At 35.4% G+C, this 26,891-nt stretch overlaps 1 protein-coding gene across 2 annotated transcripts in view; it reads left to right on the forward strand.

Annotated features, from left to right (window-relative positions):
* The window catches only part of LOC148940454 (phospholipid-transporting ATPase VA), a 204,545-nt gene that overhangs the window by 160,410 nt on the left and 17,244 nt on the right, over positions 1-26,891 (forward strand). For both annotated transcript variants that reach the window (XM_089105629.1, XM_089105630.1), the window contains exons 16-18: positions 3,777-4,134; positions 6,294-6,417; positions 7,939-8,096. In XM_089105629.1, the coding sequence (XP_088961755.1) occupies positions 3,777-4,134; positions 6,294-6,417; positions 7,939-8,096 (640 nt within the window). The remainder of the gene's footprint in view (positions 1-3,776; positions 4,135-6,293; positions 6,418-7,938; positions 8,097-26,891) is intronic.

Consider the following 26,891-nt stretch of genomic DNA (forward strand, 5'->3'; position numbering starts at 1 on the left):
AGCCGACTGAAGCCAACGTCGCAATATAAAATAAACAGACTGATTCATTCGGAATCGACTTAGTTCTTTGATCGATATGAAATCTGTATGGATGGGCAATGTTCGTGTTCGTTTTTTCCCACTAGCTGGTATCGGGATGTAGTTTCATCTTTTTCTTATAGTAGAAGATTTTGTTTTTTTCTAATCTAAAAGATTAAAAAACTAATTTTTTGGGTCGCCGAAATGTGCCGATGGAGTGCCAAAAAGTCCTCGACAAATTGACCGTTTCTATGATTTATTGGATCTTGAGTTTTTTCAAAGCAACCTAGCTTAAGATAGTCATTTATATTATAAATATATTACTGCTGATATATTTTTTTTCACTAGACAGGAAGTTCTAGATGGTTGTTTCTGCCCTTTTTTTTACAATATTTTAAATAAAAATTACAGCGATGTGTTGTCTTAAAACATTCAAGTTTATTTGAATCGTTTTTTTTTTCACTTCAATAAAAATCAATAAAGCAAGAAGCTACAAAAAAAACGCAACTACAAAAGGCAAAGTAGCAAGGGCTATTTCAGGGTTAACAAGTTTATATTATATGATTAATGAAATGCTGCACAAAGGAATTACGATATCCTTCTGCACAAAGTGCTAAACGAAATACTGTACAAAGAAATTATGATACCTTTTTGAACAAAATGCTGCGTGAAATGCTGCAGCAAATAATTACGATATGTTTTTTCAAGAAATGCTGCACAAAGGATTTACGATATCCTTCTGCACAAAGTGTTGCGCGAAATACTGTACAAAGAAATTATGATATCCTTTTGTAGAAAATGCTGCACCGTGTAATTACTATATGTTTTTTCAAGAAATGCTGCACAAAGGATTTACGACATCCTTCTGCACAAAGTGCTGCGTGAAATACTGTACAAAGAAATTATGATATCCTTTTGTAGAAAATGCTGCACCGTGTAATTACGATATGTTTTTTCAAGAAATGCTGCACAAAGGATTTACGACATCCTTCTGCACAAAGTGCTGCGTGAAATGCTGCACCAGGTAATTACGACATGTTTTTTCACGAAATGCTGCACAAAGGATTTACGATATCTTGCTGTACACTGTGCTGCACGAAATACTGCGTAAATGAATTGCGATATATTTTTGCACAGAGTGCTGTACAAAGAACTTGTGACTTTCCCCAACTCTCCCTCCCAACTGAAACAACTTAGAGTAATTGCTGTACTAGACCAACTAGAAAATATGCCAGTAAACTCTTATTTCAAACAAATGTCAGTTTAGGAAAGATATCGCAATTCCTTTATAGCAGCATTTCGTGCATAAAATGTCGTAAGTTCTTTGTGCAGCATTTCGTGCAGTTGCGAAAAGGTGAAAAGGTGATATGGGTCAACGAGAAGATCGATCAAGTGGACAGCTTCAACTACCTAGGTAGTATTATTAGTAAAGACGGTGGGTGCACTGAAGATGTTAAAAGTAGATGTTAAGAGTAGAATAGAAAAGTAGAATAATAGAAAGTAGAAATTTGCTAGATGTTTTCCAGAAAAATTGCTTCCGGATTGTTTTGGGTACCCAACCGAATTACCGTATCTCTAACTGTAAGCTCTACAAAAGCGTGGTTCAATCCCACTTTCTAGGGCTATAATGAGAGAAAGGTTGAGATGCCTAGGACACGTTCTGCGGATGAAGGATGACAGACTGCCTAAGATTGTCCTTGTCGGCCAACCATCTAGGGCCAAACGAAAATCAGGTCGTCCCGGAATGGGTTGGGAGGATGTTATAAGGAAAGATTTAAGGAAAATTGGAACTTCTTATAAGGGTGTAAAGAAGGAGGCTTTAAATAAATTGGAATGGGTGAGTGGCATGCGTAGCTGTGTTAGCCTCTGGCGGCTTGATGTTGCACTAAGTTGTTAGTAGTAATAGTGGTATACTTTTCCTTAGAGTTGGATCTAAACTTTGCAAAAAAATAGGAAAGTTGCTTTTTTTACGATTTCAACCAATTTTAAACGCATTTTTAACGTGAAAGACCCTGCACGTCAAATTTAAAAAATCAAATTTGGTAGATCAATATTTTTGGTTTTACTAAAATTTTTGTCTTTTATTTTTTTTGGGGCCTTAGCTGGGGCTGTTGGCGATATTCTTTAATCATGGTTGAATTGAGAGGGGGGCATCGTAAATAATTTTGCCCTGGGCGCCACTAACCCTATGAACGGCCCTGGACATGGACGCCTAATAGGACGACCGTAATAAAGCGAGGATCAAGCACAAAGATGGCTCTTAAACTAGTAATTGGAATATTGTATATATCTTTATTTGAGAAAATGACTTAGTAAAAAACATAGCAGTTTGTATTATTTTAAATAGGTGAAAATTAAATTTATAGGTAAAATTCTATGTGAGAGGCTTTTTACTATCTTAGAAAGTAGTTGAGTTATGTGAATGAAACTTTGGAACGAATCAAGACCCTAGGTTATTCCCGTATGGAAGGTATCTGAAAGTATAGACGTTCATCCTGTCTTTTTCCAGAGGGCACTGACCTTTGGCAACCTGGCGCAAACATTATATAAAACTTTTAGAAAACATTTTTGTCTTTTGTTGTATTTTGGTTGTGTTGTCTTTTTTTTTTGCAATTTGGTTTTCAATTTTACAAACAGATTTGCAAACAGAGCCTCACAAATTTGCTAAATCCTGACTAATAAGGTTTTGAAGAATTATGAAGTTTTTTCTACAATTGAAAAATCTCAAGATGGCTGAAAATCCTGCCCAAACCATTGGAATCATGCTTCTAAAAACCTAAAGTTAAAGACAAGACAAAAGCAAATTAAGAGATTGTTTTTTCAAAGTGAAAACCAGTATAGACCTAACCTCAGCACAATCTTCTAAGCCTTAGAAATTGGGAATGAGTAGATATAGGTTCTTGAACTCGCCCTCCCCCCTGAAGTACTACTTTAGATCCGAATCCATGACTGAAAGTTTTACTTTCAGTCATGGTACTAAGACTCGACTACTTCTTAAGATGGAAAAAAGCCCCTCATCGAGAATTTTAGCAGACTTGAGGTAACTATCTAACCTATCACCTAAGAGCTTTACAGAGTATTTGGTGCTAATTTTTTTCTGTTGACCTGTGTAATGTGAGGAGGTAGCTTCCTAAGTATTGAGAGTATACTTACCCTATGTCCATTGTCGTATACAGATGCATCACTTCTTATGAGTAGTACTCCGTATCCTATATAGTGGGGCCACAACCTGAAGATTGTGGCCCTTCATGACATTTGAAGTGGTTTTAAAATAAGTTGTTTTTTGTCTAGCATTTTGTTTAAATGTATGTCATTAACATTAAAATATTAATACAAATTGTAATAGAATGGCAGTGAAGTCTTGGCCGAAATATTTGCATTTTTCTTCTTCTAACAACGGCTGTGAATTGCTTTATCTTCGTTATGTCATGCTTAGCCAGTGCAGTCTCAGAAAATATTTGTAATGATTCAGGAACCACTACATGCCTCATACTTCATTCCTGTTGATTCAAACCAAAAATTTACTAACAAAAGCACCTACAGAAATTTTCACGGTTTTTGAGATGTTTCTTCTTACCAAAAAAGCCTTATCTTTTTAGAATAAAAATCGAAGAAGAAGATTTTATACGAAATCTAAAAATATCCATTTAAGTGCTATGTTGAAATCTTTTTATTTGTTTTTTGTAGTTTCTTTGTTTTAATTTAATTCTTTTAAGCTGTATGATCATTCTATTGAATGATAATTTTGAATCTTTTAGGTTTATTTTGGACCAGCGTTGCCAATTGCAATATAGTTTCCTTGAGTTAACCCAACATTGTTCCGCTGTGCTCTGCTGCCGCACAACACCTCTACAGAAAGCCATTTTAGTCAAGGTTGTCAAACAAAAGCTGAAAAAGCGAACTTTGGCTATTGGCGATGGTGCCAATGACGTTTCTATGATTCAAACCGCTGACGTTGGAGTTGGCATATCTGGCTTAGAAGGAATGCAAGCTGTGATGGCTTCAGATTTTGCAATCCCCAAGTTTAGAATGTTGAATAAGCTTATTTTGGTGCATGGGCACTGGTGTTATGATCGCTTAGCGAGGATGGTGCAATATTTCTTTTATAAAAATACGGTAAGAATCCAAGCCCCGTCTTATTTTAGTGTAGGGGTTTGGCTTAATTAGCCAATAACGGTAATAAGGATCTATTATAATGGCAATAATTACCCGGTTACACGTTCAGAAAGGCTAAGGGTTCAGTAAAATAGAAAGATGTGCTCTCTTCTAATCGTTCTATAGGAATTTAGGCAAGGCGAAGTCTCTTCGTCGTAATATGTGTATAAGCCTCCTAAGGAATTCTTATAACTTTTATTGCACCTATTTAGATGGGGCTTAAGGGATATTTTCTGTTATTGATTTGTTCAAACTTGTATGGTGACGCACCCTTTTCGGAGAATAAGATTGAAAAAATAAACCGATAAAGGAGATTGACATGGAAAATACTGGTAGTTTCTGGAAAGTCAAATGAATGTTGAATCTTCATTAGGGGCTAGACCAAGCTCCGTTACCGTCGTTTTGAGCCTGACCAAAGGCGTCAGTTTAAAAAAAATCAGTGCTGGGGGTAAGATTCTTTTTCAGTTTTTGATGAATAAATAAAAAAGTGAATTTTTTTACAATCTTTGGGGGAGGATGCCTTTGTTTTTTTAAAATGAAGATACCAAACAGTGTTTTTTTTTAATAATCGTCCCTATCCGCCATCTGGTGCCACTAGGCTTGACACAAAGTGTATATGCCTATGTATAATTAGGCTATATAAAATACCACAAAGAATGTATAGATAAGTAATTATTTATGTAGTTATATACATATTCGTTGAACTTGGATAAAAACCCGCCGATAAAAACATGCAATGTTTTTTATTAAACTAGAAGAACAACATTGCTTTTTGCGTGCACGTAAGATTGCCTGAAGCTTAAAACGGGTAATAATTACTGCTTTTTACAAGGGGGCTACCATCCCCCTCAAACGCTCGCTGAGAATGCTGGAATATAATTCGCTTCTTATGCGAATCAATGATAAACTCTTCAACTTTCAAATCATATTTCAGAAAACGTCGACTCCTTCGCTCAGAAAAAGTAAAAAGCTTGTTCGAATTACAAGTTGACCATTAGCAGATTAAAAAAAAGAATTATCAAAATGAATAAAATAAGCCAGGTAAAACAACCAAAGCTATAAAATCAATAAATTATATTCAACTCAGCCAAAACAATGGTAGCCTATTATAAAATGAAAATATTACCATAGCTAATTTAGTTATTCTTGAGAAAAGAAGAACAAATCTTTTCTTACGATTCACAAACAGTGCTCTCTGTAACCCCTGTATTAATTCGCTTTCCCCTTGTTATCCTCCACTCCCCTAGACTTCGCTTCACTCATCTTGCCCTAAAAAAAGATTCCATTTTCACCCCAATGAAATTTTCCACAGAAAGATATAAAAGGACTCCCCCATTCCCAAATAATATAAATGTTGAGTCAGTGAACCCCCTCGTTATTATTTACCATTCAGTGTGTAAAATATATGTTATTATTTTTAGAAACACCACATGTCTGGTCTTTATTTTACTAAATTCATTTAATTTTATGTTGACTATGTTATGTCTAATGCATTTTGTTTTCAAATTGTTTTGTTTTTAATTTTTGACGGTTTGATTCTTGTTTCTATTCCTCCCCACCCCACCCCTTTTTTTTTCTTGAGACAAGCGAAAATACGGCTCGAACAGAGCTTACAAAAGACTTTTGGATGCATATGTATTATCTATCTTATATTAAAAATTTAACTCCTCCCCTATGTTAACTCCTCCCTTCTTAGGGACGTCCCATCTTTGTATTTATATTGTCCACTCATTCATTTATTACAATTTGTAGAGCGAAGTAGTACCCTTCAGACACAATTCCATGATTTCACAGAAAACATGTCTCAAAATAAAAACTTTAACAAAAAAAAACACACAGCGGGAAGGTTTTGAATGTTGCTTAAACTGTAAGGGGTTGCTTCTCTGCTTTTTCGAACATCATTCTCGTTGCTTTTGATGAGTAACATTACAATTAATGAATTTTATATATTTTGAATCAATTTTAAAAGCAAATCCTTTTGATATATCTATTATTATCTATGTTCTGTTGTTTTTTAGTTTCGGTCGCTGTTGGGCCGAGTTGTCCTTACAGTTCGTTACCACGAACTGTTTGATAAATTTTAAAATCTAATTTTAATGTTTATTTTTCTCTTGCTTCAGAGTTTTGTTCTGGTGATATTTTGGTACCAAATTTATTGCGGATTTTCAGCGAGCACTATGATGGATCAGCTGTATTTGATGTTTTTCAATTTGTTTTTCACCGCCTTACCTCCAATGGCTATGGGTAGGTTTTCCCTTCTTTAATTTGTTTTCTTCTTTTTTAGTAGATGTGGAACTGAAAGAGGCTTGTGCCTCTTTCGTCATTAAATTTTTATTATTATAATTTTACTCCCAGGAATAATTTGGGGTTTTCTCTGAAAACATCCGAAGTCTATCTGCCATACTAAGCTTAACCACGTTCAGTAGGGGTTTAACTACAAAATAGAAAGCTTTATTCCCTGTGAGCTGGTGCACGTTGGACACGTGATCTTAACATACTCTGTAACATGTTCATGATCTAAATACAACAGGATATTCTCTGTTCTCCAACCTCCAGTTCCTCCCTTCATTTAGTAAGAGGAATTTCCAGGGATTGATTCTAAAAATTCTGTTTCATTGAGTTCTTTCATTAAGATAATTTTGTAAGGCCTGCCGTAACTATAAAATAAGTTGAAGAAATGAAGACAGGGATTTTTTTTTTCAGGTCTACAAAAATAGTGGACGAAAAAGAAGGACTTTCGGGGGGATTTGTCGGCTTTTCCTTTTACTTTGGAGTTTCAATGAGAATCCAAACTGGAATACATTAAAATTAAACTTAATTTAGTTATTGTAGTTCTGCCGAGTAGCGCTGCATTGTCAGTGGAGCTAGCAGTTTTTATTCCTAATACGCTGTATAAAGCCCCCAAAAAATTTTTGAGTTCGTCTGCTGAAGTTTATATATTTTTTTGTAAAATCTGCTCTTTCAACAGTTTCTTGGTTTCTTTTTCTTATCGTTTTGATAAAAACAATTTTTATAAATTGATAAAGCTTAATGATATTTTTTGGAATATAAACTTTGATTCCTGAAGTTTTGGTTTAGTTTTGGAAGTCTTTTGATTCCTTTTGCACCCTTTTTAAGCTTATTGATATTTTTTGGAATATAAACTTTGATTCCTGTAGTTTTCGTTTAGTTTTGAAAGTCCTTTTGATTCCTTTTGCACCCATTTTTAAAGGGCTAAAAATTTCCTACTCTCTTTTCCTTTTTTCTATTTAAAATTTCCTACTATATTCCTTTTTACTATTAAAGGGACGAATGGATCGTCCCTCTAAAATATCCTAGGATGAAAAACGTTCCCTATGAGTAATTTGTGTATATTAAATATTTTTCACTATTTGATATTTGTCTCACTCATATCGTTGTCAAGCTTATCTATTTTGTAACTTATATATGTTTCCCTCGTAGTTGTTTGTCTAACCCAACTATTTGTCAAGAGTATATGTTTGTATCAACCATATTTTACTACCTATTCTAAATTCGTCTACACTATCACGTTGTACCTCGTCGCTATAATTCTCACCCATATATGTTTAAAGCGTATATATTTGTTTTTGCAAACTCTCTTCTAGCTGCTCCTTTCTTTTTTGAAATCCATTTGGCTCTTTTATAAACAAAAAAAGTGTATTGATTGTTTTGGAATATGATTACATTTTACATTTAAATGATTGTTTAATAAGTATCTTGGAATAATTATAATTAACTGTACTAATTAATACCTTTTTGTTTCAGGTATATTAGACCAGGATGCACCCGCAGATGTACTTACGAATAATCCTAGATTATACTTCTACGGCAGGGAATCTCGAGGTTATAGGATGTGGCACTACTGGATAAATACTGTCGATGCTGTCTTTCAGTCCCTAGTTATTTTTTTCGTTGCTTACCTGGTAAGTTTTTGATTGGTCTTTCTTCTGTTTAATATTTTTTTAAAAATCTAACGTTAACGATCTCTTACATGGAAAAAATCTGTGGTCTAATCCAAATTTTTGTGCTGCTGTTAAATCCCTTTTTATTTTATTTGGAGCTTACCTGGTAAGTTCTCAATTTGTCTTCCTTCTGTGCATATTAAAACATAATTGAATTGTAGCTCCTTTCTGTATATTATCGATACTGCCCTTTAATTAGTATTTATTTCCTTCATGAATCACCTAGCAAGTGATGCTTCTATTCTACATTATACTACGATTGAATTTTAGCTTTTACTTATAAGGAAAAATATGGATGTATGTATGATGTCAATGATGCCCTCTAATATTTGGCTATATTTCGTGGCTTACCTTGTAAGCTCTCGATTTGTCTTCCTTTTGTGCGTATTAAAACATAATTGAATTGTTGCTCCTTTCTGTAATATTATCGCTATTGCCCTTTAATTAGTCTTTATTTCCTTCATGAATCACCTAACAAGTGATGCTTCTATTCTACATTATAGTACGATTGAATTTTAGCTTTTACTTATAAAGAAGAACATGAATGTATGTATGATGTCAATGCTGCCCTCTAATATTTGGCTATATTTCGTGGCTTACCTTGTAAGCTCTCGATTTGTCTTCCTTTTGTGCGTATTAAAACATAATTGAATTTTAGCTCCTTTCTGTAATATTATCGTTATTGCCCTTTAATTAGTCTTTATTTCCTTCATGAATCACCTAACAAGTGATGCTTCTATTCTACATTATAGTACGATTGAATTTTAGCTTTTACTTATAAAGAAGAACATGAATGTATGCATGATGACAATGCTGCCCTCTAATATTTGGCTATATTTCGTGGCTTACCTTGTAAGCTCTCGATTTGTCTTCCTTTTGTGCGTATTAAAACATAATTGAATTGTAGCTCCTTTCTGTAATATTATCGCTATTGCCCTTTAATTAGTCTTTATTTCCTTCATGAATCACCTAGCAAGTGATGCTTCTATTATACATTATACTACGATTGAATTTTAGCTTTTACTTATAAGGAAAAATATGGATGTATGTATGATGTCAATGCTGCCCTCTAATATTTGGCTATATTTCGTGGCTTACCTTGTAAGCTCTCGATTTGTCTTCCTTTTGTGCGTATTAAAACATAATTGAATTTTAGCTCCTTTCTGTAATATTATCGTTATTGCCCTTTAATTAGTCTTTATTTCCTTCATGAATCACCTAGCAAGTGATGCTTCTATTCTACATTATAGTACGATTGAATTTTAGCTTTTACTTATAAAGAAGAACATGAATGTATGTATGATGTCAATGCTGCCCTCTAATATTTGGCTATATTTCGTGGCTTACCTTGTAAGCTCTCGATTTGTCTTCCTTTTGTGCGTATTAAAACATAATTGAATTGTAGCTCCTTTCTGTAATATTATCGCTATTGCCCTTTAATTAGTCTTTATTTCCTTCATGAATCACCCAACAAGTGATGCTTCTATTCTACTTTATAGTACGATTGAATTTTAGCTTTTACTTATAAAGAAGAACATGAATGTATGTATGATGTCAATGCTGCCCTCTAATATTTGGCTATATTTCGTGGCTTACCTTGTAAGCTCTCAATTTGTCTTCCTTCTGTGCATATTAAAACATAATTGAATTGTAGCTCCTTTCTGTATATTATCGATACTGCCCTTTAATTAGTATTTATTTCCTTCATGAATCACCTAGCAAGTGATGCTTCTATTCTACATTATAGTACGATTGAATTTTAGCTTTTACTTATAAAGAAGAACATGAATGTATGTATGATGTCAATGCTGCCCTCTAATATTTGGCTATATTTCGTGGCTTACCTTGTAAGCTCTCGATTTGTCTTCCTTTTGTGCGTATTAAAACATAATTGAATTGTAGCTCCTTTCTGTAATATTATCGCTATTGCCCTTTAATTAGTCTTTATTTCCTTCATGAATCACCCAACAAGTGATGCTTCTATTCTACTTTATAGTACGATTGAATTTTAGCTTTTACTTATAAAGAAGAACATGAATGTATGTATGATGTCAATGCTGCCCTCTAATATTTGGCTATATTTCGTGGCTTACCTTGTAAGCTCTCGATTTGTCTTCCTTTTGTGCGTATTAAAACATAATTGAATTGTTGCTCCTTTCTGTATATTATCGATACTGCCCTTTAATTAGTATTTATTTCCTTCATGAATCACCTAGCAAGTGATGCTTCTATTCTACATTATAGTACGATTGAATTTTAGCTTTTACTTATAAAGAAGAACATGAATGTATGTATGATGTCAATGCTGCCCTCTAATATTTGGTTATATTTCGTGTCTTACCTTGTAAGCCATGTTTGATGTCAATGCTGCCCTCTAATATTTAGATATTTTTCGTGGCTTACCTTGTAAGCTCTCGATTTGCCTTCCATCTGTTGAATTTTAGCTCTTTTTATGCAATATCGATGCTGCCCCTTAATTCATAATTTCTATATTAATACGGAATGGAAGCATTGCACTTTTAGTCTACGATTGTGTCATGATTTAGATTTTGTTTCATTGGGACTGTTTAATGTACGGATTTGCTATTGTATTTCTTTTTAACAATACCCGAAATTTAACTATTTTCGGTCAATAAATTTTGAAAATAAAATTATACACTGTTTGGTGGGTGGTCTTAGTTAATATGCTGACTGCAGTTAAAGCATTTATTCTGAAAAAAAAATCCGGTAATAAAATTGGATTTAGACAAAGCAAATTACAGTTTGTTACCTCTTCAAAATCGTACTCAAAATTGTTGTTCTATGTTTTATGGCTTTGCAGATTCATCGTTGAAACGTTATTTAGTCGATGATATATACATTGGGACATCCGTTTTAAATAAAAAGCTTGTGAATGTATTCGTGTTTTCTTAACGTGGGGAGTTACAACCCCAAGGAGTGGGGAATCTTGACCGTAAGGGGTCGCAGTTTGTCAGAAACAATTAAACACATAGGCTAGGCATAAACAAAAAAATAAAAAAGTGGAGTATACTTTTTCGGGAGGACAGAAGAAAAAATATTTGCCCCCTTTCCCCAAATACTGCCTCCTCTCCCCCTCTGAAAAAAAGAAATTTAACTTGGCTCCCCAAGACAAAGGCAAAACGAGGTATAACTATCAAAGTATAAAATTTGTCAACTTTCAATGGAACTCAATGTCTCTGCAAGTCTCTAAGATTGGGGAGTATTTCCTTGCCTTCATGCATCGGACAGGAAAGAAAAAAGAACATATATACTCTCTTGTGAAGATAGTATATATAAATATCTGACAATATTTCTTTTAATTTGACCAATGAAATTATTAATAATGCTCAAAACATCTAAGGGGTGTGCTCGTAAAAACATAATAAAAATACATAAAACACATTTGTAATGCGTTTTTTTACTCACACCCCCCCGAACAAAAATTCTGGACACGGCCTTCTTACTGCTTCTGCTTCTTACTGCTGTACTTCTTAATGCTTCTGATCCGTCAACAATTGGAATTTGAATATCCAAATTTGAAATTTTTGCGTCAATAAAAACAACTGTTTTACAAGGATCTAGTTTGAAGGAGTTCATTAAAGGCTTGAAAAATTGATAATGAAAAATTTTTTTTTTTATATTTGTGAAAAAAGTAAAGGGAGGTATAACAATTTAGCTATAATGACTAATTCATTTTTTAGCTCTGTCTTATAATTCATGTTTATCATTGCTACAATTTAAAAAAGATATTTTTCACTTGCTGCAGATTCCGGCACGTCCCGCCAGAATCTTTTAACTGTTTCGAGATTTTTCTTTTTTTTTTCATTTTTCTCATAATTTGTCTTGTTTCTGCTCCTTTCGCTCTCCTATTTGTGTTCCCATTTAGCTTCAAAATTACTTGCTCAAAAATTTAGTGCTCCCCTATTCTGAACCATTTTTATCGAATCCATATCATTTAGAATAGGGAGCCCTAAATAGGGAAACCTAGCTCCCTTATCACTCATCTTTGTGGCTCACTCATCTCAGTGGCTATAAATAGCTACTCATCTTTACGAAGGGCTTTACACAATTTACGTAACCAATTATAACATCGTTTACCACGTGCGCTCGAAGATAAAATTAGGGCCAAACTTATCGAAACTTGGAGTCTTTAACTCATACTACCTCTGAAACCGATTGACTGTTCCTGCAATTTCTAATGTTTTTCTTTATGGTCTGCCATTTTTTTATTTCTTTTTTTTTTCAAATTTGACCCATCTAATCGAGATAAATACCAGCCTATGTTTATATCTGAGAAAGGACAACAGTCTATAAAATATGGTGTTTATTTTTTTATTATTTTTTTTTGGTTTCTTTCGTTTTATTATACAATTAAAGTTATCGCTACGTGTCATTTTAAATATTTTTATCACACAACATGATTTTATTTGTAAAAAAAAATAATACTTTTATATATATATATCTATATATACATATACATATACATATATATATATATATATATATATATATATATATATATATATATATATATATATGTATATAATCATATATGCATTAATCATTTTATATATAAGTTCAAGGCTCAATTGTTTAATAGGCATATATGATTAATGCTTCTAGTTGCAAGCATAATTGTATGTCTGATAATATTGGAGCAAATTTAGGCCTCTGTGTGTCAATTAATTCAAGAGACTTTGGCTTATACTAAAAAAAAAACAATAGTAATGATGCGAAAAAGAATATTAAAGAGAAATTCTCGTTATTAAGTTTAGCCTATATATGCATTTCAAACTATGGAAATTTTGACTCGGGAGAAATGGAACGCAAAGATATCAAAAGTGAATCGGCGGAGGTTTGGATGATTGTTGAATGCTTCCGTGAGTCGACATTCACCGGTGAATGTTTGAAGTACTTTTTTTTCTCCTTGGAATTAGTCAGCGTTGCCAGTCAACTTTTTTAGTTTTATGCAAGGTTTGACGGTGACAGGTTACGTTATTGACCCATTTCTGAGATTTATAACCTAATCTTACCTAACTTTAACTTTTTTCCATCGAGGCTTGCATAAGACTGAAAAAGCTGATTCGCAAAGCTAATTGAATCTAAGCAGAGAAAAGGGAATTTCGGACATTCGCCGGTGAATGTCGACATTAATCAGATTTCGGACATTCACAGAATTTTTTTTTCAATTTTTTACATTTTTTTTTTTACATTTAACATTTTGACAATTAAACTCCGTAATATATTCATATCCACCAGAATCCTATGAAGGTTTCAAGAATTTAGCTTATTTTTTTATTTTTGACATAGTTTGTCTTTTGTTTTTACGTTTTAATGCTCCCCCATTAGTGATTTAATTTAATTGCACCTTTGTTTACTAAATTATTTAATGCCCCTCTGTTCCGAATACTTTTATTGACTTCGTATCAAACATTTAGAATAGGAGAGCACTAAATTGCCTTCATTTTTTTTTTAGTCAAACTAAAAAAAAATTGAAATTAACATGATTAGGCCTCACAACCCCTGTGCTTTCTCAAGGCCAGAACACAATTTGCACTTTACTGAAAAAAAATACAAGTGAATGTGCATTATCAGTTTAATATTCACATGCTCATATTTACTACTTAAAATCTTAATAATTTTTGATTTATTAAAGGTATAAAAGTGAAATATTTAATTTTTGTCAGTAAAGTGCAATTTGTCCCGGTTTTAAATCCTAATGATACAAGAACTGAGCATTACAGAAAGAGCTTTGTGCCAGCGTTCGTTGAAATTTTATTTTTTAAATGTATCATGATAATGTCTCGTGTGTATTGTTAATGTGTTAGTTTTTTTGTTTCATTTTTGTTTGACAGGCCAGTTGGATTCATCGCTGTATGTTTTTTATAATGTACTGATGTTTTTACTTATGCCCTCATTTTCATTCATTTTACTTATATTACTTACTTTTACTTATTTTGCTTACATTTTACTTATGTACTTATGTTTGTGTACTTAAGTAATCATTTTATTCATTGTACTCATTTTATTTGACAGGCCAGTTTGGTTCATTGCTGTAAGCTATGTTTTAATATTTTTCTTATGTGCTTATGTTTTTTTTTTTCATACAATGCAGGCTAGCTAACTGAAGGCAACAAGTTCGGCAGTTTTTTATGTTTTGAGAGTTTGCTTGATAATGAAATATTATTCCTATCAAAATTATGTTCTGGCCTTGAGAAGGCTTAGGGGTTGTGAGCCCTAATCATGTTAATTTCTCTTTGTTTTCAGTTTGACTCGGTTATTTATTGTTTTTTCTGTTTGTTTTGGGTTTCATTTATTAATTGATGCTGATTTGGGGTAGTTTTACGCTTGGTAGATTATTTTATTTTATTTTTACTCGTTATTGGTTTAATGGAATTCTTTACTTTTCCTTGAAAAAACTTATTTTGTAGAAAAAGTTGTTTTTTTTTGTAATTAATTTCTGTTCGTTTCATATTGAGATAGCCTTTTTCAGGGAAAGAGAATTAGAAAGCTGATTGTCCTCCCATCACTTTTTACTTTTAAAAAGGGCACTAGAACTTTTAATTTCCAATCAAATTAGCTCCTTTAAAATATCAAGGATATTGCCAGTTATGATAGAGCAGCGCTGTCTATGATATTGTTTATATGCTCTTTTAATACCGGCATGCATATAGTTTTTTTGTTTAATTGAAATTCCCCCTAAAAGTCCCCTAAAAGTTTCAATTTATTCCCTTAGTTTCATTAGTTACTGTAACCGTAGAAGTAGTATTAAAAGTATATACATAGTGCCTTCTGGCTAGTTCAAAATCCGTCACAACTTACCCTGAAAGATCTAACTTAAGAATGTCAGCCGTTATATTGCTTTGTCACCCTTTTGACCATCTACATGCTCTTAGTTTATTCTTATTTAGTTCAGCATCTATCTAAATATTGCTTAAAAGTTTCACCTTAATACCCTTACCTTGTGTAGTAGCAACAGATATAGTAGCATTAGTAGTATTAGTAGCAATAGTAGAAGGGGAGGTGCTACTCGTGACGGGCACCCGTGCTGCCACCTACAACTTTTTTTTACATAGTTTATGGATGGTTATGTGTGTTGGTCGATTTATTTGATGTTTTATGGTTTTTGTCAGTGAGAATTTGAAAAACAGGAATTTTGTCACATTTATTTGATGTTTTTATGGTTTTTGTCAGTGAGAATGGAAAAACAGGAACTTTGTCAATTTCATGGATTATTTAGTCTAATGGGGTCAAGGTCAATCGATGTGTTGTTTCCGAGCCAACTTTCTTTTCTGGTCAGTCTAGAGTCAGCAGTCAGAGTGAAAGGATTGAAAAATGAATAAATTTGAGAAAGAGATAATTAGATCAAATCTAGTGTTTATGGAAAAACATTTGATTTTGGATGATGATTTTCTCGAGTTAACTCTTCAACGCAGGATATTCTCTCAGGCAACACTTGACAATATAATGAAAACTGATTCCCCCCCATTGGACTATTGTATGAAACTTTTAAAATGTGATTCAAATGCTTATACCCAATTTATAGATATATTAATTGGAACAAAGCAGAATCATATTGTGGATATACTTTCATTGCCAATGTAGATGGCTACTCCTTCGAAAGAGGTAACGTCACAGAGCTACTCCCCTCCCCTTTCCTACTCGTTGAATTTATCGAACGAATAGGATCAGTTTCGTTTCAGCTATGAGAGAGTTGACATCGAAAACCAAAATATATGTCCATTGTTCTTGTACACTCTTGGCAGTTGGACTCAATGTGAGAATTGTACAATTATTGATGACTATAATGAAAAGTGTAAATTATGTAACCCTTGCAAATTACATAGAGGCTATGCAGTACAAATTAAAGGATGTAATTCATGTCTTGAAAATGTGTGTGACTCTCACCCTAGTGGGCAGCTCTGCTCCAATTGTCACAATGATAAATGCGATCAGTGGGGGAATACTAACCCCGCTATGATTGGAAAGAATCCTAAACGTGATTTTAGTTTATTTCTACGAGATTGGTATCGTCGTGGATTTAAATTATTCTGGTAAGAGGAATCTGATCTACGATTCAACTGTTGGGGTAACAAGACAATTTGGTTTCTACGTCATCGCTGTGACGACACTGGCTACTATGACTATAAATCAAGTGATTTTTATTTGGTAGTCACCGAATATGATTCACCACTTGAAAACACTGTATGTGATATTGCTTCAAATAGACAGATTGAAACTCATGAATTTCATAATATGAATGCAAATAGTATCATTGACTATACAAAGAGATATGACAAGAGTGAAGCTACATTGTACTGCAGAAACTGTGACCCCGACTTTGTCCTCAATTAATATCAATATACAGTGAAACTAAATGCTTTACCAGCATTAGTGATTCACGACAGATATCTAAGCATCGATGAATAAATCTAAAAGTAAAGATTTGAAGACATTGGTGTATATATACATTTTATTAATAAACAAATTCACAAACATTTTTTAAACACTTTATTCTTAGGGCACTGAAATCAATATTAAATACACTTGTAAGTATATTTTCCACTAGAAAGTCGTTCAGACGCGGATTGTCACCATAAATATGGAGAAACTGCTTGTAAGTATAGCCACGACATCGGAACACAAAATATAGTAGCGCGTGGAAGCCACAGCTTTTAGTCGTTAGATCCTGCACCCTCTTTCGATTTTGAATAATAGTTTTCCCACTTCTCTCAATATAGTTGCTGATGTGCGGTGTGTAGAATGTATAGGGTAGGCCAAGAGGATCAAAAAATTCGATATTCTTCACTGTTTGAAAGATGCACAGCCAATGACCCATCAGCACAGTTGATGGACTGCTATTAACAATAAAGAAGGTACTTCTCGTGCGTTGAATTTTTCCAAGATAGTCCGAGGTCAGACAATAGGATTTTTACTGGGATATTTATGGGTCCATATTAAATACACTGATTATTTGACTGGTGTTCATGGCGCCAAGTCTAGTAGAACGCTGCCGTTAGGAGTGATTTCCTAATAGGTTTGATATTGATTTAGTGAGATCAGGGCAATACTCTCAGCTAATGGGTTGGCAAATGTACACTCTAAACACACAGTCCCCATACATACTATACTCATATTATGCGTGCCAGACAAATCCAATACAATGATATCATGTTTTTTAGCGAACATATTTTTGGTTATAACATTTTCGAATCGTTATAAATCATGATCTAGTGTTTGCATGATCAACTCATACAATGTTTTATAGGATTTATCAAAAGATAGATTGTAGAGTGTGATACCATTTACTTTGCATACAAGAGATGAAATTCCAAACACTTCAAATTTATGTGGACATTTAGTCCAGGATCCTATTGCACTGGCGCTCTTTACAAATACCAAGGGCAAGTTCGAGGGGATTTTGCCATTGATAAGGGATGAATCGGTGAAAGTGCGTGACCCCATTGCAATATGACGTTGATTGGTGATTGTATGAGGACCCAGTAGTTTAATATTATATCCATTAGCTCTCAGTTTTTCCAGGGCTAGAGCAAGAGAACTCAAAACCTGTTGTTTGCATACATGTAGCATTGCTTAGGGGATGGAGAGACTTACATCGGGATTGGCGGCAAGTTCCTTTCTCAATATAAAATTGGAGGGTGCAAGCGTTAGTTTTATATCAACTTTAACATTGGGCGGCAACCATTGGGGTATATTAAATATTTCAAGATATATTTTTCCAACTAGATGTAATTCACGAGTTGTAGCAGTTTCAAGCTCATCTGTAATGTAAGTCCTAGTAACATATTTATATCCTGTGGAGTCGCATCTTCATTCATTATATGACTTGTGTGTAATCAGAATGAATTGGATATAGCCCGCATAGTTTGAGAGAGTGTTGCTTGTGCTCACCAGCGTGCCATTGATGTAGACACTAATTTGACGAAATAAATTATGTAGTATACAATTTTCATAGGATATTCAATCGGCACGAATTTGCATTGTACTATAGGATTTTCGGACTTTCATTTGTAAATCTATAAATGTTGAAGACATATCCATAAAGCAGTCTTCATCGGAATAAATATGAATGTGGATATTATCGGAAAGGGGTTATAGTTGATAAAATTGCTCATAGTATCCGTGCTTGACACTCATAACAACATTTTCAGCATTGAATAGATTCAATGAGGCGGTTATTGAAGGTTGAGAATTCTTATGCGGTAGGTAGGACATCTTAAGAGAAGAAATCTAGTTTCGATCTAACAATTTTCTTCTTGGGGCTTCTGGTTACACTACGTGTCGGCTTTTTCCTTCTTTTCTTCGACAAAAGGGATGATGTACTTTGTTCTCGTCTTGAGTAGAGACTGACGAGTGATGCGTTGCTTCTCGACCTTTTTAAACCTTTACCGTTCTGTTTTAATTTCTCGCCAAGGGCTCGTGCGCTGGACCTAAGATTTTCCATAGCACTTTTTTTAAAATCCTTGGCAGAGCACCAATCGTATAGTGTAGAGGATGCAAAATCTGTCGCAGCCGGTATAAGATATTTTCTAGCCAGTGGTAGTGAAGAGCATAACAACTTAGAAAACCAGCTGCCAAAACCGTAGCCTGACACTGACGAGTGAACCTTGTAATAGTCCAGTCCATTACCCTGTTGTCTTGGGCCAAGAATATTAACATAGCAGTCAATGTCAGGACAGGTGAATACCCCTTTTCTATTAGACATCTTGCTATTGAACGAAGGGACGAAAATGACATGCAATCACAGCCAAACCTTTTGAAATTGCTATTGGATCACCCAATTCAGTTCTTAGTGTTAACTGACAGAGTTCCAAATAGGAAGTGTTTACGGGGATATACTGAAGATGCTTTATATTGTAGTGATGAATATGTTCTTGATTGGTTTTTCGTTCAAGAACTCGTAGGAGGGGGACATTTGAATTACCAACCCGAGATGTTTCCACAAATGAGGCGTAGAGAAATATACCAGTGTCTGTGGAGAAGGCAGGCGGGTAGTCAGCAAAAATAAAAAATTAGTGTTTCCGGCACTTTTACCATTGATTATATTGAGCTTAAAGCCGAGAACATCCTTTAGGTTATCATTGAGAATAATCTTTTCACTGGCAATAGGTGAACTAATGTAGATCTTGCCCTCCTCCTTTGAATAGTTGAAATGAAAAGCTCCTCTTTTACGGGTGGAAATTCTGTTATTAATAGTACGACATAAATCATTCATGCAGGTGAGTTTCTCGTAGGGTAATACAACATATGGATATTCCAACCAATTGATTTTTTGAATTTGTTCTTCATCACCTTGTGCGGGCGGCCAATCATAGAGTCTAATTTTTACTTTATATTTATGATCTTTTCTCAGGATGTCATAAGTATTTTTGAGAATACAGTCGACAAGAGCCACTTCTTACTTTCTGTCAAATTTAGTGATGGGGGAGAGTTTTGTCCAAAAATCACTTGTTTTATTCAGATCATTGTAGAGAGGATCAGAAACATTGGACATGAAGGTCACATAGAAATCATTGGGCATTGTTAATATTTTCAGCACTGACCCAAGAATCAAAATCCGAGTCGTATCCTAGGGAACGAACAAGCAACTGTTTCTCGCCCTTACGAGTACGACTATTTAATATCTGTTCAATTTGATAAATTTCACTAGTGTTTCTAATTTTTTGCAGTTCATATTCATAAGAACCAACGAGAATCTCATCACCTCTGGTGTCTCGCATCAGATACGGCATGTGTTTAGTGTCTAGGATATCGGACACTTTAAAAAGTTCGATGCTCCATAAATAATTCCCTATTGCAAAAATATTTGTGCTTCTATTAAATCGAACAGTATCACCAACATTGAATTTCTCCTTCTTTTTCTTCTCATTGCCATTGGAGTATTGCTTTAGAAAAGTATCAAATGTAGTTTCACTATAATGAACATCCCGAGGGCTAGAGTTGGATAGAGATCGATGTGGTCGATGGTTGTATATCTGCATGATTTTATCTAAATCATGAATAAAAGCCGGTGTATTTTTCAATGTACAATATCTTGAAATTAATAGACGAATCGTTCTTATTAATCGTTCGGCCAATGCAGCCTTTATCGGACTGTGACTATGATAAAGTGATGTATTATATTTCAATAGAACCTTTTGCACATGAGGGCTAACAAATTCACTGCCACGATCCGATTGAATTTTTCTATACGAATTCTGTTCAAGAATACTTTCAATGGCCCGAGCAACTTCAACACCTCCCTTTGACCGTAATGGAATGGCATAGGCATAGCGACTAAAGATACTGATTGCCACTAGAATATATTTGTATGGTGCATTGTGACGCCGTTGAACTGCGTCTAAAGTTAAAAGATCCATTTGCATTATATGCAGAGGGAAAAAGGCTTTAGTTTGTCAATAATGTTTGCTGCGAAGCCTACGATTCCGGTGTAGTTTATAACTCGGTTCATTTTCTAAAGACTCTTTTTCATTTTTCAATGTGGTGCCAGAGACAACTTTAGAAAGTGTTTTGGGTGAACTTAAACTTCCCGCTTCACCAATATATTCATAGATACCTTTCAAAACATCATCCATTTCGAACGTAAACGCGTAGCTTAATATCCACTCCCCTTTTGCACAGTGAAGGACGAATTAATTCGTCTTCGCTTTTGACCAGCAACCAAAGGGGTTTTAAAGTCAGTGGTGCTATTATCTTTAAATTTAGAATCTTCTTTCTTTTCACAAGGTGTTGTTGGTGGACTATATTCTCTTAGCTTCCTAAGAATTTGCTTATTGCCAATAATACTTTTTGGAAAGTTCGATACACTTAGAAAGGTGTGTAGACTATCGTCAAAGGATAAGAGTCCTTTACGATTCGTCACCATATCACAAATTAAATCAACTAGATTATAACTTTTTCCCTGAATTAAATTTCATTTCCTGGTGCTGTTGACTTGAACTTGATCACCAGTTTCCAACACCAGATAAGATAATACTCTTTTACTCTGTTCCCGATATGTCACGGGCAATAGGTTTCCAATTTTTAATACAATTGAATTCAATTCCTTCTCCTTTGATTGTACAGAATCTTGAGGAGATGTTTCCTGTTTAGAGGGATTGGCGACGGGTCTCTCACGATAAGGTATATGTTTGTCCATACGTCGCAAAGCATCTTGAAGTAAAACCAGTTTTTTATCATCGGCAGTATTCTCATCATTAGTGAATTTGCTTAGATTGTCTTCAAAAGGTTTGACGGGGGAGAGGACAAGTTCAAATGGTGTCAATTTATAGGGTTTTGCCATTCTCTAGAGAAAACTGTTTACAAGACCTGAAATAATCGGTAGTAAAAGTGTAAAAAAGCTACCGCCTGCTTGCAGGAGCCGTTTTATTTTAAATTTGTTTACCTTTTTTTTAAAAGCCAAGGCACGTACAGCGGAACGATGTTGCTTTGTATGTAGTCTAATACCTTCTGGTAGTTCAACACTGCCCTCAGTTAAATTTAAACAAAGTTCAGATATTAGATTAATGAAATAATTGTTGACACCATGTTTAAGTATAGCCTTCCTAAGCAAGGGTTTTGAAGTGCTTAGAACGGAAAATAAATGCCGTTGTTCGTGTAGTTTCTTCAGTGTCATAATAGCGACTAATAGCCTTTTCTACTGTTCACCGGAAGATATACTGTAATTTCATTGTCGAAAATGTCGGTGACTACACGAAGATCCTCGGGCGTGCTCTGATTAAGATCCAATAAAATGTAACCGTAGGGCTTGCTAGTCGCTTGAGTGTACGCTTACAGCAGAAATTTTGGAGTGCGGGGTTATATCTTCTTTTTGTGTGTTTTGCGCGAGATATAATCACGCACGACTCGATAGGTAATATAGATGGTACAATTCAAACCAAGGGTTCGCATACATTTGCTCTGATGAAACAGATTGTGTAGAACTAGGGTTATGGAAATGTGTTCTGGATGAGATCAGACAGTGAACAATTGCAGCATTTCCTCTGAAAACTGCTCAATGGATTCAGCTAAATCATGAATAATCAGCCACGAGTTCGGTTCAACACTATTGAAAACATCAAGTCCTCGTATGAATTGTATTTATATGATGGAGGCAAGTGCTTTCATTTGATCAAAAGATTCCTGCCAAATTCTATGGCAATAGTATATTTTTTTCGGCTTTTCTATAAACATTTAATAGCAATTTTGAATTAATACTTTTAAAATTGTGGTTTTCCACGACATTGACGGCCCACACAGAAACGATCCCAAGGGTGTTTTAAATTAATACATGTTGTTGACAACAGTCGGACTATGACTGACTGTAAATCATATGTGTCCAATGAATAAGTAGTAATTTTCCCATAGATCTATCTATTCAAGAACAACAAAAACAATATTTCATGGCAACATTTATTACAGCAAATATTTGTTCAACATGAACACTTGGTCAACATGAAAACTCTATTTGTTCAACATGAACAACGATGACACTTTTTGTCTTTAAAGACTTTTCTGTACAACACTCTTGTACAAGCACTTTTTGTACAACACTTTTTGTCTTTAAACACTTTTCTGTACAACAAAAAACACTTTTCTATACAAAATACACTTGGAACTAGCACAGTTGAACATTACAGTGAATTTAAAGGTGGGGCCCCCCACCCCCCGGGAGCCGGCCACGGGAAGGGTCCCCCCGCCCCCCGGGAGCCGCGATGGAAAAACAATAGTTGTCGTCACTGCTACAGGTTAAGGTTAGATTGGGTTAGTTAATTTATGAATGGGTTAGTTGGTTAGGTTAATTTATGAAAGGTTGAGTGGTGGTGGTTAGTGCTTGGGTTAGATTAGTTTATCCTGACCAAGTTGATTACGATAGTCTACGCATTCAACTCGGTCTGAAATACAATAGTGACCATGAGGCAGGACACTCACATCATTCTCGAGCATATAGACCTTGTCAGATATACACGACATTGCATTTTTTCCCACTCTCACAGTATAATTTCTATACTGTAGAGAGCGAATTGCAAGCACTTGTGCTCTTGGCACTAGGCTACTTTCTACACAGTCTCTGTACACGCTCATGTTGAAATTGCTCTTTACAAAATGTGTAGGCACCCCTTTACATGTCTTCTTTTCATCCCCAATATGTGTTTCAATGCAATAGACTTTGGGGCCCGGGAACACCCCCCTGGATATCAAATCACTCCCCGTCTCCGATTTTGATTTTAGAAGTTGGTTGGGGGCTTGACGTTTCAGCAACTCGGGGTAGAAGGATGGATTCCAGTTGGTGAAATCCATCCACGAGTTGATGTGCACCCCATTTTGCAAATCACCCAATAAATCTTCAGTCCCATTTACCTTTAACAGCAGAAAATCTGTATCCCCATGGTAAAGTTGAACCTCCCCTCCCGTGGCCATTGCACCTTGCACACATTTTAAAAGAATGACAACATGAGCTTTTTTGAAATTTCTAGTACTGAACTACCTCCTGCTATATTCTTGTTCAGTACTACATTTCGCTTTTTCCTGTGTAGAGGAACCATGCCGGCCTCTATGCTCGTGAATGATGTAAAATTGGGGTCGGCAATAATTCGTGCACACTCTAGAGGGTCAGTCACGACGTCACAGCGAGATCTGTTGCGTACGCTTTCACACATTTTGCCAAACGCTGAATTTAGAATGAGCTTGTACAATTCCTTCTCCACCTTTGAATTTGCCCTAGAACTATTATCGAAAAATGCATAGATAAACGTTTTCAAATAAGGTTTCCGATTGAACTGCAGGACCCTAGGTATTTTGGTGACTTTGAAGCCGTTGTTCACCATCCAGTGCAAAAGCACGTGGTGAACAACGATATTCTCTTTAGGGTCCAAATCAGCAATCAGTTTCTGTTTAGAGGGGGTCCAATGCATCCCCATATCCTCAACCAATGATCGATTGTAGGGGCTCAGCGAGTCCCTGGTCACGGGTCGATTGATATAGGGAAAAACAAAATCTTTGACTGAGTCGTGAGGTGCTAGCGGGATGTGACCGTCAATTTCAAAGAACCATCCCTGCGGCCTGTTGTCCTCGACGTTTTTAATGTCGAGGAACTTGCAAGGAATCTCAAACCATTGATAGTTCCCACACGGCAAAGTGTAGCGGGACATTACCGAGGGGTATAACGAGTTCATGTCCAAGAACACTGCATTTAACTTTACACCGGTGCTTTGCCCGCTCGGATCGGTAGATAAGACGCGGTCCCCGTGAAAAACATGACCTCCCCTCATTGAACGCTCTACAAAAAGGTGTTGATCTACATCTGTGATTAGGCCTATTTCCTCCCTACTAATTTTTAAAATTAAATCCATCAGTAAATGGGGTGTAGAAAAATAATGTCCTATATCTAACCCGAACTCTGAATAGATCTTGTCCGTATTCTTACAGACTATATCCAACAGAGTAAGAACGTCACTGGCCATGTACAGTCTACAATAATCCCACCCATTTTTACAATCCCCCTTAGCCCACACCTTCTGGGCAAACTCATACTCCTCGACTGTGCATTCACTGTTGGTCAGTGAATTGTGAAAAGCTTCAATTGGAGGTAGTTTCTTCTCGCTTAAGCGAGCGCCAGAGCAGTAATTATCATATGCAAAGACACCTTTGCTGGTTAATAAGTCATATATTTCACTGTCAGGAAAGTGCTGTTTAAGCAAGGGAAAACTATCAAAATTATTGCTTTTCTGCAATTGAATCAATTGACCTAAGTATTTAGGGAAAAAAACTAAAATAATCTAAAAACCTTATTTTATTCCAACACGTACGCCCATTATTCACTACCTGCCATTTCAGTTCGAGAAACAACATCATATCGGCTGATTTGGGGCTGATGTTATAGATAAATTAATTATTTATCCAGGGGCTGTCTACCCCCCCTCCCTCTCGGTGCCTCCGTGCCCGTGCTGGTCAAATAAATTTTAATTCATAATTAGAGTTGTGGATAAAAAAAGGGATAAAAAACTGCTTGTTAACAGTTAAATTACACGATTGATGCGCTACCCCCTAAAATTACTACCCCCAGATGATATTTCCTGCCACAAATGATCATGGTCTCTGACTTTCGCCCTCCCCCTCTTTTCCCTTTAGTCCCCGTATCCTCCTCTACAAACTCCCCCTTACAAACCCAACTTATGTTTTTATTTTTAATCGTGAGATGATCCTTTACAGACAGCACCATTGGATAATGCGTATTTCTCAAACGAGAAATAGCGCCATTAGCCGTGCCAATCAGTTTAGTCATGCATTGACCTTGAACTCGGCCTCATCCAATGTATCAATTATTTCTAACAACCACAGGGTGGTAGAACTGTCTCTTTGCGCATGTGCATCGGACACTGCAATGGCTAGATATCTTTTGATATGGTTTGGGTATTGTGGATCATTCACCTCCATTAACTTAGCCTCACAGTCCAAAGATATTTTGATACATTGGAGGAGAGTATTTTGGAAATTTTTGAAGCGTAAAATAGCTCTATTCCCTGAAAGCGTTCCCACTGTCTGATATCCATGCTGTCTACAATGCTTCATGTGACCCCGTAGTTTTATATCACTACGGAATTGTGACAGGCATGTTGGACAGTAGAAACGGGTCCCCCTATGCTTACCACCCCCCAGAACTCTACTAATGTCAGTGATAGGGTTAAAATGACCGATTGCATTCGGTTGACTAGGCGGTGTGTAAAGCAACCAAACCCAGTGTTTAACCAAATCAACTGACGGGCCCCTTACTGGGAAACCCACCCCCTTCTTTTTAGAACGAGTTCCATCTTTAAATTCTGTTTCGTATTGTACCACAGTAACGCCAATATTTAAATGGGCATTAGCCCTTTCAAACATGTCAATGGATTGTAGCGTTACTGGGTATTTTCCTTCTAAGCAAGAGAAATCTGAAACTGAGATATCGGACCCCTCCTTCCCATGTACTGCTCAGTGATCTTAATTCGTCTTGGTAGCGTCACGTGCTAGAGGCTCGTATGCTGATATGAGGAAAGCATACTTGAAACACTTTTGATCTGTTTCAAAACAGATCTTCTGGACACCTTTACAACCCTCTAGATCTGGATTATAATTTAAGACTGTATCCCTCTCACACACTACCTCCCTCTTAAAATAAAATCTTTCTTAAATTTACATATATTTACACTTAAATTTTTAATAAACAAAACTACAGATCCGCTCCCATTTTCGTTATAGTTCTCGAGTTGAGCTATAATTTGTCCTACCCACTCGCTAAAAACTCCCACAAAATTTCCTAAATTCTGACAAATTACACGCATCTCGGAATGTATCTAATGATAGTCAACCTCGCTTTTCCCCTCGTTCAAATAAAAATACCTTTATAACATTAGAAACCTTAATTTAATCCCTAACTCCCCATCATTGAATTTGTTTCTCCAGTAGTGCATAAAGTTTGTCTACATATGCATGCACTATCTCTATAGTATCAAACAATAATGTCCCCCAATCAGTGATTTAAAAGGATACCCAAACCTTGCAGAGAAAACAAGTATAGTATTTAAAATTCTATTAGATCATTAAAAATCAGGGACTTCTATACCCCCTCCCCCAAGTTGTTCAACAATATTCGGACTCTGTTCCACTTCAGTTGCTTGAAGTGGACTGGTTAGATCAGTGAGGAGGAGGGTTCTCTGTAAAATCATCTAAAAGCTGCAAAGTGTTCGGGCTCAAGTCTACCTTCTCAACTGTGCTAGC

This window comes from Artemia sp. Qi Xiang Cuo, chromosome 19 (genome assembly GCF_049724085.1).
Source record: "Artemia sp. Qi Xiang Cuo chromosome 19, ASM4972408v1, whole genome shotgun sequence".
Lineage (NCBI taxonomy): Eukaryota > Metazoa > Arthropoda > Branchiopoda > Anostraca > Artemiidae > Artemia > Artemia sp. Qi Xiang Cuo.